Source organism: Strix aluco, chromosome 27 (assembly GCF_031877795.1).
Source record: "Strix aluco isolate bStrAlu1 chromosome 27, bStrAlu1.hap1, whole genome shotgun sequence".
Lineage (NCBI taxonomy): Eukaryota > Metazoa > Chordata > Aves > Strigiformes > Strigidae > Strix > Strix aluco.
This window is the reverse complement of record NC_133957.1, coordinates 1035114-1049810: the sequence shown is the minus strand read 5'-3', so window position 1 is coordinate 1049810 and position 14697 is coordinate 1035114. Positions and strand designations below refer to the sequence as shown.

Below are 14697 nucleotides of genomic sequence, written 5' to 3'. Positions count from 1 at the left end.
TTATTTCTTTTTAACGAACACGGTCCTGCAGTGGTTCTGACCCAACGTGCAGACGTGGTGTGGTATCGGGTCTTCCACGGTGGCCAGGAATAAATATTTAGTCTGTGAAGCAGCACCCAGAGATCTTCTACCTGACGCGTCCTTTCAGCAGTCAGAGCGCTCAGTTGCGTGTAAATTTGAGTCATCGCTAAAAATAATTAGTGGAGAATCCCTTTTATCTTTCTGCAGGTTTTTTTTTTTTTTTCCTTTTTATGAGCGGAACCACTACCGAAAGACTTTCTGTGCTCTGCTAGTGCTCACCCAGCAGAGGGAGTGTCTCTGCCACCTACCAACCCCCGGCGGTAGCAGAAAGTAGTACGTGAGTGTCCGGGAGCTGGGGAAGCAGGAATGGGGTAGGAAAACAGTAGTTTCAGTTGGTAACATTTCTATATGCAATTTCGTTATTAGGGTCAAGGTTGTTATTGTTTCCTCTGTTGTTAGTGCGGATATCAAGGACAGAAACCAAAAGAGAGAACGCAATTGCAAACGTGACTTCTAAACACACAGGTGTGTCCTTTGGCTCTTAGATTTATTCTGAAACAGGCGTTATCTCTCTTTCCAAAGCTTTAACAGGGAGTCCAGACCTCTGCGGTGATGACACGATGGTTTGTCCCTTTGGAAGGTCTACGCAAGCACTACGCCTGTCACAGTCAGGAGGAGGGTGAGGGTCACGCTCATGGGATTCACGGCCGCGTTACTCAACAGAAGTTGAGATGTTATCCATCCTCTGTACTGAGATAAACGGACGTAGATCCCGGGAAATCTGGATCGGCCGCAGCCAACTCCGAAGCTGGCAATCCCGATGAGGTAGTATGTGTTGGTGCTGGAGTGATAGCACGCTAAAGGCCCTCCGCTGTCCCCCTGCAAGTAAACAATATAAAAAGCTAGTAACGTATATTCCCTTCCAGGAAACAACACAGAATTAAGTCAGTAATGTGCCCACATTTTTTTTTTTTTAAACTTTTTTTCATCAGCCAACCGGACAATAACACTGGCAGTCACACACGGATAGTAGTACTCAGATACAATTCAGTGATGCTGGGTGATACCACCTTGCCTAGAACACCGTGCCTGCATCAGTTCCAGTGTCTTTAACAGAAGTTCTGTTGCTTTTCTTTCTGCGCCTTTTTGTTCTGAGGCTTGTCTCCCTAAACTTCCTCACTTGTCAGTTAATACAAGAATATATCACCCACACCGTGTGTAAGTACTGAGAAACACGGGGATGAATACACAACCCTGAATCTTTGCCATGTCACCTACTTAGAGGAAAACTGCTGAGGAAAGCAGGAAGTGTATCAGACAGAGCACTTCTGAATATGTGATGGTATTTAATTATAAATGTCTCCACATCACAGCCGGTGCCCCAGCTTTTGCACGCGAGTGCTTTTGACCTGAGAATTGTCTTTTCTGAGAAAGAGATGCTGATTGCTCAGCATTTCGCTAAAGTCTTGCCGTGTCACTGAGCCGTCTCGCTTCCCAGTGCTGCTGCTCTGTCACAAGGGTAGAAGCAGGCGAGATGCTCGTGTGCTTCACACACCCTGCGTGTACGGTCACACCTGTGTGCAGCCGTACGTAGGGTTGTGTAATATGTAATTTATTGACATCTTTGTGGCATGTGTTATATAAATGTGTTCTCTATCCTTTTACTTCGTTAACTTCGTTAACTTCGTCTTCTGAATTCTTTGTGTATGTTTTTGAGGTGTGTTTTTTCTTTGGAATCACCATCTCACCTCTCTATTTATGGTATTTTGCAGTTTAACGTGTTTTCTCTTTAGTATTTGTGCCTTTTTAATGAATTATGCTACAAATGCTGGTGGTCACAATGCCCCTGGGACTCTGGCGCGGGGGTTTCCAGGGGGGCAGGTCGGGGATGGCTCCTTCTTACCTGACAGGTGTCGGTGCCTCCTGAGCGAGAGCCGGCACAAATCATGTTGTCGTTAACCAGCCCCCCGTACGCGTCAGAGCTGTTACAGATGCTGGAGGGGATGATTTCCACTTGTGCTTCTTTTAACACGGGTGATGTTTTGCCTTTAATGGAAGACAGCACATAGAAAGGTAAAATATGATGCGTGTCGCAGTTCTTACTGTGCTTTTTCCCCTGTTTAGCTCCCTTCAGCGTGTGTTTCGGCAGGTACGTTCTATAGATTGTGCCTGCTTCGAATGGATTTAAACTTAAGTGGGCTAAGGATTTGCAGACTGGGGTTTGATGTCGTTTTTGCAATTCTTATTTTGAAGAAACATCAATAATAACAACCCTGCTCGCTAGCCGTGCTCAAAATGTCAGAGGTGACTTACTGACCAAGCTTGTACCATCCCCGGCTGCTTTTGAAGTTTCCACACCAGAAAGATTCACACCCCCAACTGACATCATATCAAGTCTGTGCTCGTTGTGATTAAAGAGAGAATTTGAGGGAGTGCAGCCATTCATAAAATACATGGGGACCTCTGAGTCCACAGTGCTCGGCGTCAGAATTGTTTTTCAATGAAAAAGCTATTTCTAGCAGACAACACTGAGTAGCTGTACCATGAAAGTCACGCTGGTTTATTTTCCTTTTTTCATGTTCTACTTGGAAGAAAGGCCAGAAAACTTGTGCCTTTGGTTACACCGCTGTAGATCTAATCTGCTTGCAATGGAAAAAACACTGACAGCAGATGCTCAGCTGCAGGAAGACTTGATGAGTTTGTGTGATGAGACTATAACCTGAACAAATTCAGTTCTCTGTGAGCTTGAGGGACTGGAACCTGATATTAGTTATGTAGCTTGTAAGCTGATCTACAAGGCAAACAAATTTTTACCTTTTTCTGCTGTACGTCCCCAGCCACTGATAAAGCAATCTGTTTCGTTGTCGATGTACTGGTACAGGTGGGCAGGGGGTAGGCAGATAGGCTGAATATAGTCGCTGTAGCGTACTGCGGAACGGAGTTTAAATAATGCAATATCATTTTCAAATGTTTCTGTCTGAAATTCCGGGTGCACAGTGATGTGTCTGATCTTTCTTTTTGCTGTGTGTTCACCGAGTTTCCAGAGGTTATGTGCACCCAAAACAGCTCTCCAGTAGTACGGGTCCCTAAGAGAGAATTCATGTATTTTTTTACAATTCTTTCTTGAGGGCATTGTTTGAAGCAATTGTTTTACTGTTGGCTTATACACCTTTAGGAATATACATTGAAAATTCTGTAGTAAATATTTTCTGGAACAAATTTCCCTAATTACCATTCTGTCTGTTTTGAACGCTCTTTGCCTAATGCTGGTTATGGCCGTTAAGGCAAATTCAGATTAATGATTTAAGCTGATACTCAGATTTTGCTTCCCACCTCATCTCAGCAGAGGCCACCCGGGAGATCTTCTTTCGAAAAAGATAAAGACATGGATTTATTTTGCAGAAAGGAAGTAGGCTTATACCCACAATGCTTTTAAAGACTGTGCTTGTACAGATTGTGCTTGTAGATTTGGGAAATCCATTAACTAGAAGTTACAAATAATATCAACTTAATATTAAATTTAGAAATAGGGCCAGAGTCATTCAGACCTAATTTCTATTCAAGTATGTTGAAAAAAATCTTTACTGATATTAAGTGGGAATTGAATTTGGCCTGTGATGAGCACAGGGTAGGCTATAAAATTCAGATTAACCTCCAAAATCCTCCAGAGTGTAAGATAAAAATTAAATTGATTATTTGCAATATAATGCCTCTCTGAATTAATGTTTGTACAAGTGCATTTAAGGAAACAAGGAGCTGATCTGACAAAGTCCTGAGAAATAATAAAATGCCCAAGTTCAGTGATTTTTACAGTTCAGTTTCCCTCAGGTCATGGTTGTATTAACACAGCCAATATGAACTTGCATGAACTAGTCTGCAGCTTCTGCAGTGATGTTAAAGACTCCAGAAAAGGCAACAGTGATGAGATAGCTGAAATGCAGCAGAACTGCTGTAAGTACAACTAAAGCACCTGTTCTGAGGAGTGTTATTGCCACATTGTCAAAAAAATAGTAGTTAAGTGCCTGTTAAACAGGAAGAATGGAAATAATGTTAAAAGTAATGAATTGTAACGTTTCTAATTGAAATACTGCAACATTTTCTTTTTGCAGTGAGCTTTACTGGTTTAGAAAAATCTATTGATCAGAAAAATTAGAGCTCCGTGACAAAAAAAAAGCCCCCAACCTAACAAAAACGTCGCCTAGATCAAAAACAAACGACCCTCTATTAAAAATAACACAGGTTGTTGGTTAACCCAGCCAGAAGCGCGTATCCAAGACTTCTTGCTGTTGACTTAGAACGATGTAACCTGGCATCGCGTGCGGGGCTGGCAGCCGTCACCACACACACCGTCGCACCACGGGTGACAAAGGGGACAGTGTCTGGTCCTTAGAGCCACGACCTGTCCCTCCCACGGGCCATCCAGGAGCTGCATTTTGGGTCTGCGCTAAGAGAGCTCGGGCCGCGTCCGTCCCGTTGATCTGCCCTTGTTCAGAGATCCCACGGCTGATGCTTGGTGACCTACCGCGCCCTCGCCGTAGCTCATAACAAGAGGTACTGACAGGAATACCTACCTCCTTCCCTTAAGGCAGTGCCCAGCGGTCAGCACTGAGTTCTCATTAACTAAAACTCCTCCGCATGTGTGGACAAATTTTCCCCCCGCCTGGTGGATCTGGAGGCTGACGGACCACGGCCACGCTCCAACCTGAGCGTCGTGTCCGCCCAGGACCCGGGATGCTGAGATGCTGCTTAGGAGCGGCCGTTGTCCGCACGCTGCAAAACAGAACAGTCGGTTATATCGTTCAAACTGAAAAACAGTGCAGTTTGGGGCTTTTAGGTTTCGATTTTTCATCTGCAGTGTTACTTGCTGCAGGACGTTTGCAGCTGGAGCCCAGCTTCTGGAGATCCCAGGGCAGTTTTCTTAGGTTGTATGAAACACGTGCGTTTCCTCTGGTTACACGCGTGTTTCTCCTGTATGGATTTACTGTGTACATCGCGGTAAGCGCGTTCCAGCCGCTGCTGCTTTATGAATTCATCGGATTTAGGTGCAGATGAACTTTTTCCGTGTGTCTGTGGGGAGCCGGGACCCACCACAGCCCGCCCCCCTTCCCCCCCCCACTTCCCAGCCCTCCCAGCCCTTCAACTGCCCGCCCCGGCCCTTCCCACCGCGCTGCTCCGGCATAGCCGCAGTACCCTCGGTGGAAGCCCCCGGGGCCGCCACCCCGAGCAGGCTGCTGGCCAGGAGCAGCAAGAGCCCCGAGGCCACGAGCCGCCCCCTCCGCATCCTCCGTCGAGGGGGACAAAATGGCGGCGGGCGCAGCCCGGCGCGCGGGGGCGCTGCCAACGGCCGCTGAGGCGGCGGCGGGTCCCGCCTGGGCCGCGGCACCGTTCAAAGAAACTTCTCGAGGGCGTTAATGTTAAACACGAGGCTTTTAATGCTCTGGTGGCGAACAGCGTTAGACCCGATAATGGCGCAGGGGCAGGCAGGCAGCCAAGTGACCCAGAGACTTTGGTAAGTGTTATGTGGGGAGGCGGGGTGTGGGCCGGCCCTTCCCCTCGCGAGCCCCCGGCTTTTGTCAATAAGGAACTTTGGGCTGAGCAGAAGTTAGGTGTGAAGGGTTTGTGTCTGCTCGTTCTGTGAGGCTGAACGTGAGCGGCTGGGACGGAGCGTGGGGAGAGGGGCGTGGGTCGAGCCCGGCGCCGGTGCACAATGGCTCCCTCAGCCCGGGCTGCCACGCCCGGGGAGCGCCTGAAGGAATCCTTGCCCAGAGTCAGACAGACGTAAGACGAAGTTCTCTTGCGTTAATACATTTTTTTCCCTGCCTGCTGGGCTGTTTTGCATTCTCCTGCAGCCTCCTCCTGGGATCCTCCACGGGCCGCGGCTGGGCGCGAGGCACAGCAGCGCCAGAGCTTCAGAGATGTTTAGAAAACTGTCCCTCTCTTCTTGGATGCTTGAATTAGAAACTAACTTAAAGTCGTTCATGGTGTTACCTGGGTTCAGGTGTCTTGATTAGCCTATGTCGTGTTATTTGCGTTGATTCTGTGAAGGGATTTGACGGGGGGGGGCAGGGGAGAAGGCCTGGCAGGGCGGAGGGAGTCACTTCACGGCGTAGCCCACGATGTGCGGCTGGATGGGCGTCCAGGGCAGCGCTATGCTGAGGTGTTGTAAGTTCAGCTCCGAGAAGTTGGCCTGTTCCAGATTCTTCCATATCTCTCTCGTTAGGCAGCATCCATCAAAGACGAGTTTCCAAGTCGGGTAGCAGATCTGCTGCCAAAAATACTTCCAGCTGGAACGATCAGCGACCACGTGCTCTAAGAAGTAGAAAGCGCCTCCCTGGGGAAAACAAAATCTCCTTACAGAGCCGCAGCAGGTGCTGGGGTCACGCCGTGCTCCCCCCTCCATCCCACCTCCTCTCAGATACCCACCAGCGCCTGGGCAGTCTGCTCGCTCATCAGTATTCTCCCCCCCTTCCCTGCCTGCTTTTTGCTTTTGTGGTGTCAGTTGAATTAACGTTAAGCAGGAAACTTGCAGAGATTCCAAATGCCTATTCAAACAGCGTGAAGGAAGGACTTACTTGATCCCTCTTTTATTATAGCAATGGTTTGTTGTCTTTTTGTTTCAATTACGGTTGCTAGCGTGTCATTTTTTTCAAAGGAAACTAAGAGAAATGTGTAAATCCTACTCAAACTCATCAGTTTTTGACAACCCAGAGGATTGTCTTGAAAATGCCATTTTAAAGGCTGAAAGTCTATTGCAAAAATACCCCAACAAAACAGCTTTTTAAAATCTTTACCTTGATTAGTATACAACAGGAAATGAAGGCATTTAATTAGAGTGCTTTAGTCATACAGGTAGATCAGCCCCACTTGTAAGAGGCTAAAGCAGTTTATTTAAAATGCAGACTTTCAGTCTCGATCAGAGAGCTTCCCACCCAAAGAAAATCTGGTGTGTGTGGGGAGGGAGAATAGCACAGGAACTAGTTCTGCTTTAAATGCTATACTGTAATTACTTGGAAAATTTGTGGCAGTTCTAGTTAGCAGACTGTTACTTCTAGGGTTTTACTTTTAAGAATAGGACGGAGCGACTGGTGTGTTGCCACTGCCTGCACCATTTAGCAGTGCAGAGTGGCTGTAGGGAAATAAACTGGGTCTGGTCTGTCAGCTCAAAAGCGACTTTTTACTTTTCTGTTGGTGCAGTGCCTCTGGAATAGATGATAAAGGTAATAAGAGAAGTTTTTATTCAGATACTCACTGGTCTGAGCACTCGCAGGGCTTCCTTCAGGGTGCCGTTCACGTCGTGCACAGAGCAGAGGACCAGGGTGCAGACGACGACATCCACAGACCCGCTGGGCACCTGGTGCAGGTCTTCTCCTGCAGCTACTAGGAAACGCTCGTAGTGCACATGCTGATTTTTGTTCATGCTTCTCAAAAGGCCTTGCTGGAAGTTGGGGTTTATGTCGGTGCACGTGACTTTGCAGCCCGGTGGGTAGAACTGGAAGTTGGCACCGCAGCCGGTCCCGATCTCCAGCAGCTTCAGCTCTCCTGAAGGGCTCCTGAAGTCGGGTAGATTACGAAATAGCTCCTGCTTCTGCTTCTTTGCTTTCTTTTCATGAATTGCAGAAAAATGCTCTATGAAGAAAGGAAAAAATATCTTCTTACAGAAAGGCTGCCATATTCCCAGGAACGACAGTAGGTAGATGGGCAGGGCAAGCAGCGCGAGGCAGGCACGGAAGAAGAGGATGCTGGCCTCCATCATTTCCAGCGTGGGGCAGAGGATCCGCACTGAGCAAAACTAGTTCTTCTGCGTATTGAAATTCAGACAGAGCTGCATTCATGTACTTGCTGTGTTCCTCTTGAAGTATATTCAGCTCCCTGGGTTGAGCTGGTGGACTTTTCCCTACAGCTGAGTTTCAAGTCCCGTTACAGGCCAGGAAGGGAGAAGCAGGACTGCGTACCAAACGGTTACCGTGGCATCCCAGCTCTGGCAGAAGAGGAGCTGCCAGTCTGTTACGTAATCGGCATAAACTGGGCAGTACAACTTTGTACGGAACGCTGGCAAAATGTCACCAGTCGCCCTAATTCGGTGTTCAGCAAACATGTGGTGTCCAATTACAGGTCATATCTCTCAGAGCAACTCTGTGTTGTCTTTAGTGAGCTGAGGGAACTTAATCTGAACTCTGCACGTGCTGTAGGCGTTTCATTAGGAGTCTGATTAACATTTCAGTTAAAACGCGTTTGTTTAAGAGTTAATTTACCACCCCGTTGTAAGTAGCTGCATGAGCTAGTCGGCTACTTGCTCTGTGCTCTCTCTGCGACAGCAGTTTTCAGTCTTTCCACTTCGTGGACTCCTGAAATACTTTGGTATGTGTGTTATGGAAATTATGCATGCCAGCCACCATAACAGGGTTCCACTCTAGGTTTCCGCTGAATCAATAAGCCAAAAGGAGATTCTTCTATAACGTCCTTTTTATTAATAGCGCTATGGTTTGAGCTGGATGCCTCTGAAGAGGGACCTTGAACAAAGAAATCCCTGGGCAATTATACCCTTACGGTCTAAATTCCCCACTCCTCACGCGGCAGTTCGGAGCAGTAGTGATATTAGGGTCTGGGGTCTTCCCGTTCTTCGTTGGGTCCTTCCATTGGCTCTAGGCAAGCAGTTTGTTATCTCTAAGGTTGAAGGTTCTGTTAATGACTTACTTCTTTATCTCCTGGCTTGGACCAGCTCTGGGACATTCTTTTACTTGACAAGGTGAATGTTCACAGCTTGTGGCCTGAGGCATCAGCACATTTAGCTACTAAAGCTACTCAAGTTCTATAGAAGTGGTATCCCAGTCGCACAACGTGTGCGTACGGGCTCCTTTGCAGGGAATGAGCTTGCTTTTCTCAGTTATCTTTCAGACCTTTGATGGGAATTGTGGAACAGAGATAAAACAACTTATTAATTTGGTAATCACTGCATATGGTGTATGGCTTGGGTTTACTACTTTCATAAGCTTGAGTCAACCATAAACGCATTCTGTAAAACGTCTTCACCTTTGCAGCCACCAGTGCGTTTTCAAAGGACCTGTCAGGTGTGTAGATCAGCCACCAGCATTTAATCACTGTGCTCCAGGTGAGCCTCCTGCAGGGAAAGGAGGCCTTAAGGTCCCTAATCAAGGCAGTTCTAACGTGAATTGCATTGGGGAATTTTGTTTTGCTGTTGAGTGATAGGTAGTCCCGCTGTCCGATGAGTTACCTCCTCCCTCTAGTGGTAATAAAGCAAATACAAAATCCAGCGTACGGCGGCATCGTTGTTAGACTGTTGTCATACCTTCATACCTCCACCTTGTGGCAACTGCATTAGAGAAACAGATTTGAACAGTGGGAATTGCTTGTGGTGTAGACCAGTTGGATGTGTATGGAACACAAAATAAGAGACATTAATGCATTGTTTTGTTACAAATAAAATCTCTACCAGGTTTTAATACCGTTCTCCTCTACTGCAGGAAATCATAGAAAAGGTGAAACAGTGGCCAAGAGAGCAGCACCTTCTCTTGGTGTCCTAGGGGAGTTTAACTGGAAAACATGTCTAATGAAAGCCCTGGCTTTTAGAAGAGGCCTCTTTAAGGTGTGATCTAGATTGGAGGGAGAGTAGAAAATGAAGAGTTGAAGCACAGGTAAAACACATTAGTAGAGCGTGACAAAAGGGCTCTAAGGACATGGCTGTTCCAGTAACAGTGTTTTACAGCAGAGGTGAGGTTTCTGCCATCTGACTTAACAAATGCCAATTTTCTCCCCGTGTAAAGACAAGTTCTGGTTTTTCGCTTTGTAGGTGGCTGTTTCAAGTGAAATCTGCACTGACAGCATTAGCATCTCCTGGCCAGTGAGAATTACGCCTAGAGAAGTGGTGTTGTAATGAGCACTTCCCTGAATAAAGAGAAGTCCTGTCAGGGAGGGCTCTGCCAGCACGGGCGAATGAACGCCTGCTCGTAAATACATTTCATGATGGGAAGACTGAAATGAAAATGCTCCTGCTGATGCCGTATCCATGTGTCCTGTATCGGAAACGTTAGAGGTTGGGCATTATTCTCTGGCCCTAGAAAAACCTTAGCCCTCTGTACTTGCTTGCATGTATCTTCTGTTCCCTTTCCTCCCTCTCCCCCTTCTCACCTCTCTAAGATGCTGACGCCTCCTTTATTTTGTATTGGACCGAAATGTGTTGTGCAGACTTGTTTCCAGTTTGCCTGGTCCCTGTGCAGCAGCTCTATTTCAGAGCTCTATCCAGAAAACCTGCCTAAGAAATGGAAGAATGCGATTCCCAGTTTGCGTGAGCTCAGGACGTTTTCCATACTTTTATTTTGGGTGGCCAGCTGCTGTATTTGAGCTGACTGTAAGGGTGAAAAACCTTCTGCAAAGCGTGACAGGAGTACTGAAGGGAGGTCCCATGTCCCGCAGTGCTCGTGGTCGTTTATTTTACTGCATACCCAATGATATGGGGGCTAGTAGGAATCCAGTAAGGTGTGACATGAATGCGCCTCAAATTCAGTTCTGAGAAATTCATTTTCTCCAGCTCCTCCTGTGTCTCTCTGCTCAGGGAACACCCATCTCCAAAATACTTCCAGGCCGGGTCACAAACCTTTTGCCAAAAGTAGGTCCAGCTGGAATGATATGCAGCCACGTGCTCCAAGAAGTAGAAAGCTCCACCCTGGAAAACAGTGCCGTAAAACAAGTAATTAAAAGGACTTAGCTGTTCCCCTCTGGATGCAGACTTTTATATTTTGTGTATTTGTAAACACGCTGCCTTTTATCACCTCACTGGAGTCATGTTTGTTTTGAACCCTGAAGTCTCCGAGAGTGCCTCCCGTTCAGTTTTTGTTGAAGATGGTTGTTACTGGGTGGTTACTGCTGGGTGACCACACGTTTACTGAGGGGCACACTGTAGGACTGTACAGTCTGATGGCAGGAACTGCTGCCACTGGGGTTTTGTCTGTGCCTTGGATGATCTTGGGACAAACCACTTTAACTTCCTTGTGTTTCAGTTTTTCTCATCTGAGAAATGTGACTAAACAATTTGCTTACCCTGCGTGCCAGCAGGGACAAGAGTTTATTTCTTCGTGTTTATAAAACATGTGAGACAGCCTTAGCAAGCAGAAATCTGGTGTCCCAGGCTACAGTCAGTATAGGTAGTGCGTAGTAGTTTTGTCAGCGTCAGTCTTGTAAACCCTATCCATGTTTAATTGTATTTTTGCCCACATCTGTTCCATGTCCGTGTTTATAAATAACAGATAAAAAGCAAATCTACTATTGTAAGCAAACCTTTCCCGTAAAACTTTCTCAGTGGAGCCAAACAAGTCAGGGGTTCAGAGCTGATGTTTCCTTCCCCTCCTGACTGCAGTGCGTTGGGTAGGATCTTACTCCTTCTTCCCTAGGTTTGCTTTGTAAGAGTGTGCAAGATTGCCTCGAGGAATTAATTAGGTTTTCAGCCACATTCAGGGCTGGTCTCATCTACACCTGGAGGCTCTGGCCCGTTACACAGATTTAGCTCACCTGTGTGGGTAGGATTTGTGTTTAGTTTAATTTCAACTCTTCCCAGTTACTCTGGGATAACTGGAAAAAAGTATTGGAAGGGCATTATGTAAATGTGGGATTTTACAAATGTCACCTTAGATTGTAATGGAAATACCTGCTTAGGTGGACAAGTTTTAGAGACCAGAGAGAGAACTGCTAGAGAATACACAGGGCAACTATGAACTGAAATTGTTAATAATCTACCTGTGTTACAAAGCACATTCCTTTCTGCTTCCCTCCCCGTACTCCACCCTGTATTGCAGTAATCTTGTTTATCTAGTCTGGCTCTGCTCCTCCTCCTCGCTCCCAGCACCTCCTGGGTTGTGTTTGGGGGGGGGGCGGGGGGGGGGGGGGGGGCGTTATTTCTTTCCTTTTTGTTTCTGAAACAGCTTTGGCCTTGGAGTTTTTGCAGGTGGCCCAGCTGCAAGCGCAGGAGCCAGGCTGCCCGGATTGAGTAGCCGTGCCTCTCACTTGCCCCGGCAATCGGCACCACTGTGCTGGTGCCCCAGAGCTCCTGCGTGCTGGGGAGGGAGGGGGCAAGCAGGCTGAGCTGGTTCTTTCATCTGCAGGTGAAGCAGCCCAAAAGAAAATTATTTGTGAGTGGATAAGTGGATACGATGGTTGATTTTAATCTCTTTCTTGGCCTGGTGCAGGTGATTGCGTTTATCCTAAATGTAGGTCAGTCCACACAGCTTGGCTTATCAGGACACATGGGGAGCCCCGCTGTCCCTCGTGCTGCCCCAGCTTACCAGCCTGAGCACCCGCAGGACCTCCCTCAGGACTCGCGGGACGTCGGTCACCGAGCACAGCACCAAGGTGCACACCACCACGTCCGCGGCGCCGTCCGGGATTTGGTGCAGATCCTCGCCAGAAGCAACCACCGAACGTTCAAGTTTAAGGTGCTGATTCTCTGAGAGGCTCTTGAGGAGGAACTTTCTGAAATTGGGATTAGGGTCGGTGCAGATCAGCCGGCAGCCTGGGGGGTAGAACTGGAAGTTGGTGCCAGTGCCCGTGCCAATCTCCAGCAGCGTGAGCTGGCCCGAAGGACTTGTGAATTGTCTCAAGTTGCTGAACAGCTCTTGTTTCTGCTTGTAGACCTTCCGGTTGTAGATGGACGCCACCTTGGCCATGATGTGTGGGAAAACTTTCTTGTAGAAGGAGTCCCACAAGCCCAGGCAGGCGAGAACGTGGATGGGCAAGAGGAGGAGCTGGACACATCGCTGGAGGAAGGTGACCAGCACCATCCTTGCTGGTGGCTGGGAGCGGAGGTGGCTGGTGGCAGGCGAGGTGCTTCTTGCCCTGCCCGCAGGCTGCTCGGCCACCTCTGAACCGGATGTGTATGTCTGTCTGTCCCTCCTGTCTGTCTGTCCCAGCGCCCTCTTAAAGCGGCAGCGCAGTGGTTGTGCGGGGTGGGAGGGGACCCGGGGCCACCCCCACCAAGCAGCTGGGGCCCCTCGCTGCCGGCCAAGGCTCCACGTCCCTCCTCGCCGCTGGATCACCCGTACGGAAACGCTTCGCTGGGTTCAACCTGAAAGCTCGGATCCTGCCTGCTCTGAGCCTGTTAGCTGGGAGAACGGACCCTTCCAAACTCCCCCCCCCCACACACACACACACAAAGCGTTTTGCTTCTCGGTCCCGTGCCTGCCGGACCATCGCCCTACCCTGCGGGTGTGGGTGCTCCTGGGTGCTGCCGAGCTCACTTCAGAATCCCCTCGGCTTGTGTAACGGGAGGATCGCGGCCGCGGTACCGGAGAGGGCTTGGAGACGACAGTGATCTCCCTGCCTGCCCCCACGTAACAACCCGGTTTCCGTTACACGGTCATTCCAGCTCCCCAACTTTGTTCAGCGTCAGGTGGTTTTGCGGGTCTGTCCTGGCAGAGGGACCGGTCACCTGGTGGCTGTTGCTCTGGGTGCTTTGCTGAGGCATGTGTGACATCCCTGTCCCCAAAGCCACGGACGAGGCGATGCCGAGGTCACTACACTGAAGGTGGAGGGAGAAGTGAGGGCTGTAACGATGAAATAAGGAAAAAGCAGTATCCTTATCAAGCAATTTTTATTTTTTTGGTACTGAGCAGCTGTATGCTCCTTAAAGAGACAGCACAGTGCCAGGTAGTTAATTGTTCAGATCCAGAATTACAGAATTATCTGAGTTCTGTTGCCTGAGTTCTGGGTGATTTTGTTCTCTTTTAACCCAAGGAGGGGTTTTATGGGTTTTATTAGCTTTACTGTTCTGATTACAGGCAAGCAAATACATTAGCTGGAGTTGTAATACTTACCTGCTTTACAAGGCAGCATTATTTTGGAAATACTTGCAAACTCGGAGTGTGTGCATCTTCTGAGGATTCCCTTTCGACCTGGATGCAGGTAGCGACCTGGGTGGCTCTGAGGGCTGAGCACAGCAGTCTGTGAAAATCCAACTCTGCGTAGGGATTGTGGGGAGCGTCGTGCCTCTTACCCGGGCTAGAGTCTCTCCCAGGCTGTGCCAGGATCGCTTAGGTCAATCAGGAACTTTTTTTTTTAGTTTTGTTATCACTGTTCAACCTCCGAGGGCGTTGACCTATTTATTTCTTTAGGTGCCTTGCTTAAAGATTTTCTACAAACTGTAATAACACCCTCGGGGCCCCAGAGTGTCCTTGAAGTATTTCTGGTGCGTGGCCCGCCCCAGAGGGACCCGTGTGCCCCCCGTTGCCACCGGCTCGGTGGGTGCCCTAGTTGGAGGCGGGGGGTCAGTTTGCCTTGCTGCCTGCCAGCACCGTGTGCTTCAAGCTGCCGGCACCGTTACCTGTGAGAGAAGGTGGGTTTTTCTCATGTTATGGGACCTAACTCTCATGTTTGGCCACGTGAACACTCATATGTGGGAGATGCTATCCTGTTCCTCAGCAGTTTGTTATCAGTGGATTTTTTCCTAGCTTTCAGTGGGTTTATTTCCACTTATTTCACATCTGCTGGAAATTTAAGCCTTAGTGAGAACCAAGCTACGGAAGGTCCCGTTTGGACTGAAAATTTCTCAGAATCTGTAGCAGCTTATTTATGTGTAAGTGCTTTGGTTAGTTATGGCTTGAGATACCTCCATTTTTTCGGTTGCCTCTGCCCTTGTGGTACAGTAGGGAAGTCCCATCCAAGGCAGCAGCG

General features: G+C 48.3%; 3 protein-coding genes across 3 annotated transcripts; all 3 read right to left on the bottom strand.

The window, feature by feature from the left end:
- Positions 1-30: 30 nt before the first annotated feature.
- Positions 31-5095, bottom strand: TMPRSS12 (transmembrane serine protease 12). Its single transcript, XM_074807539.1, has 4 exons — positions 4593-5095; positions 2836-3107; positions 1925-2067; positions 31-900 (listed from the first exon to the last, which is right to left on the bottom strand). Exons 1-4 carry the CDS (start codon positions 4868-4870, stop codon positions 664-666), a joined length of 930 nt encoding a protein of 309 aa, XP_074663640.1. The 5' UTR covers positions 4871-5095; the 3' UTR covers positions 31-663.
- A 334-nt stretch (positions 5096-5429) lies between these two features.
- Positions 5430-8955, bottom strand: LOC141915732 (thiol S-methyltransferase TMT1A-like). Its single transcript, XM_074807540.1, has 2 exons — positions 7271-8955; positions 5430-6352 (listed from the first exon to the last, which is right to left on the bottom strand). The coding sequence occupies exons 1-2, from the start codon at positions 7772-7774 to the stop codon at positions 6116-6118; spliced, it is 741 nt and encodes a 246-aa protein (XP_074663641.1). The 5' UTR covers positions 7775-8955; the 3' UTR covers positions 5430-6115.
- A 1364-nt stretch (positions 8956-10319) lies between these two features.
- LOC141915733 (thiol S-methyltransferase TMT1A-like) lies at positions 10320-12847 on the bottom strand. Its single transcript, XM_074807541.1, has 2 exons — positions 12315-12847; positions 10320-10702 (listed from the first exon to the last, which is right to left on the bottom strand). The coding sequence occupies exons 1-2, from the start codon at positions 12807-12809 to the stop codon at positions 10466-10468; spliced, it is 732 nt and encodes a 243-aa protein (XP_074663642.1). The 5' UTR covers positions 12810-12847; the 3' UTR covers positions 10320-10465.
- Positions 12848-14697: the final 1850 nt, after the last annotated feature.

What these genes read in the sequence shown, in the direction of transcription:
- LOC141915733 (XM_074807541.1), bottom strand. Translation starts at nt 12,809, where the DNA reads ATGGTGCTGGTCACCTTCCTCCAGCGATGTGTCCAGCTCCTCCTCTTG. An exon ending in TCCTGCGGGTGCTCAGGCTG is followed by an intron (nt 10,703 to 12,314) that starts GTAAGCTGGGGC and finishes ACTGTTTTCCAG; the next exon opens with GGTGGAGCTTTCTACTTCTT.
- TMPRSS12 (XM_074807539.1), bottom strand. Translation starts at nt 4,870, where the DNA reads ATGAAAAATCGAAACCTAAAAGCCCCAAACTGCACTGTTTTTCAGTTT. An exon ending in CACTGCCTTAAGGGAAGGAG is followed by an intron (nt 3,108 to 4,592) that starts GTAGGTATTCCT and finishes ATTCTCTCTTAG; the next exon opens with GGACCCGTACTACTGGAGAG. An exon ending in GGGACGTACAGCAGAAAAAG is followed by an intron (nt 2,068 to 2,835) that starts GTAAAAATTTGT and finishes CTTCCATTAAAG; the next exon opens with GCAAAACATCACCCGTGTTA.
- LOC141915732 (XM_074807540.1), bottom strand. Translation starts at nt 7,774, where the DNA reads ATGATGGAGGCCAGCATCCTCTTCTTCCGTGCCTGCCTCGCGCTGCTT. An exon ending in CCCTGCGAGTGCTCAGACCA is followed by an intron (nt 6,353 to 7,270) that starts GTGAGTATCTGA and finishes TGTTTTCCCCAG; the next exon opens with GGAGGCGCTTTCTACTTCTT.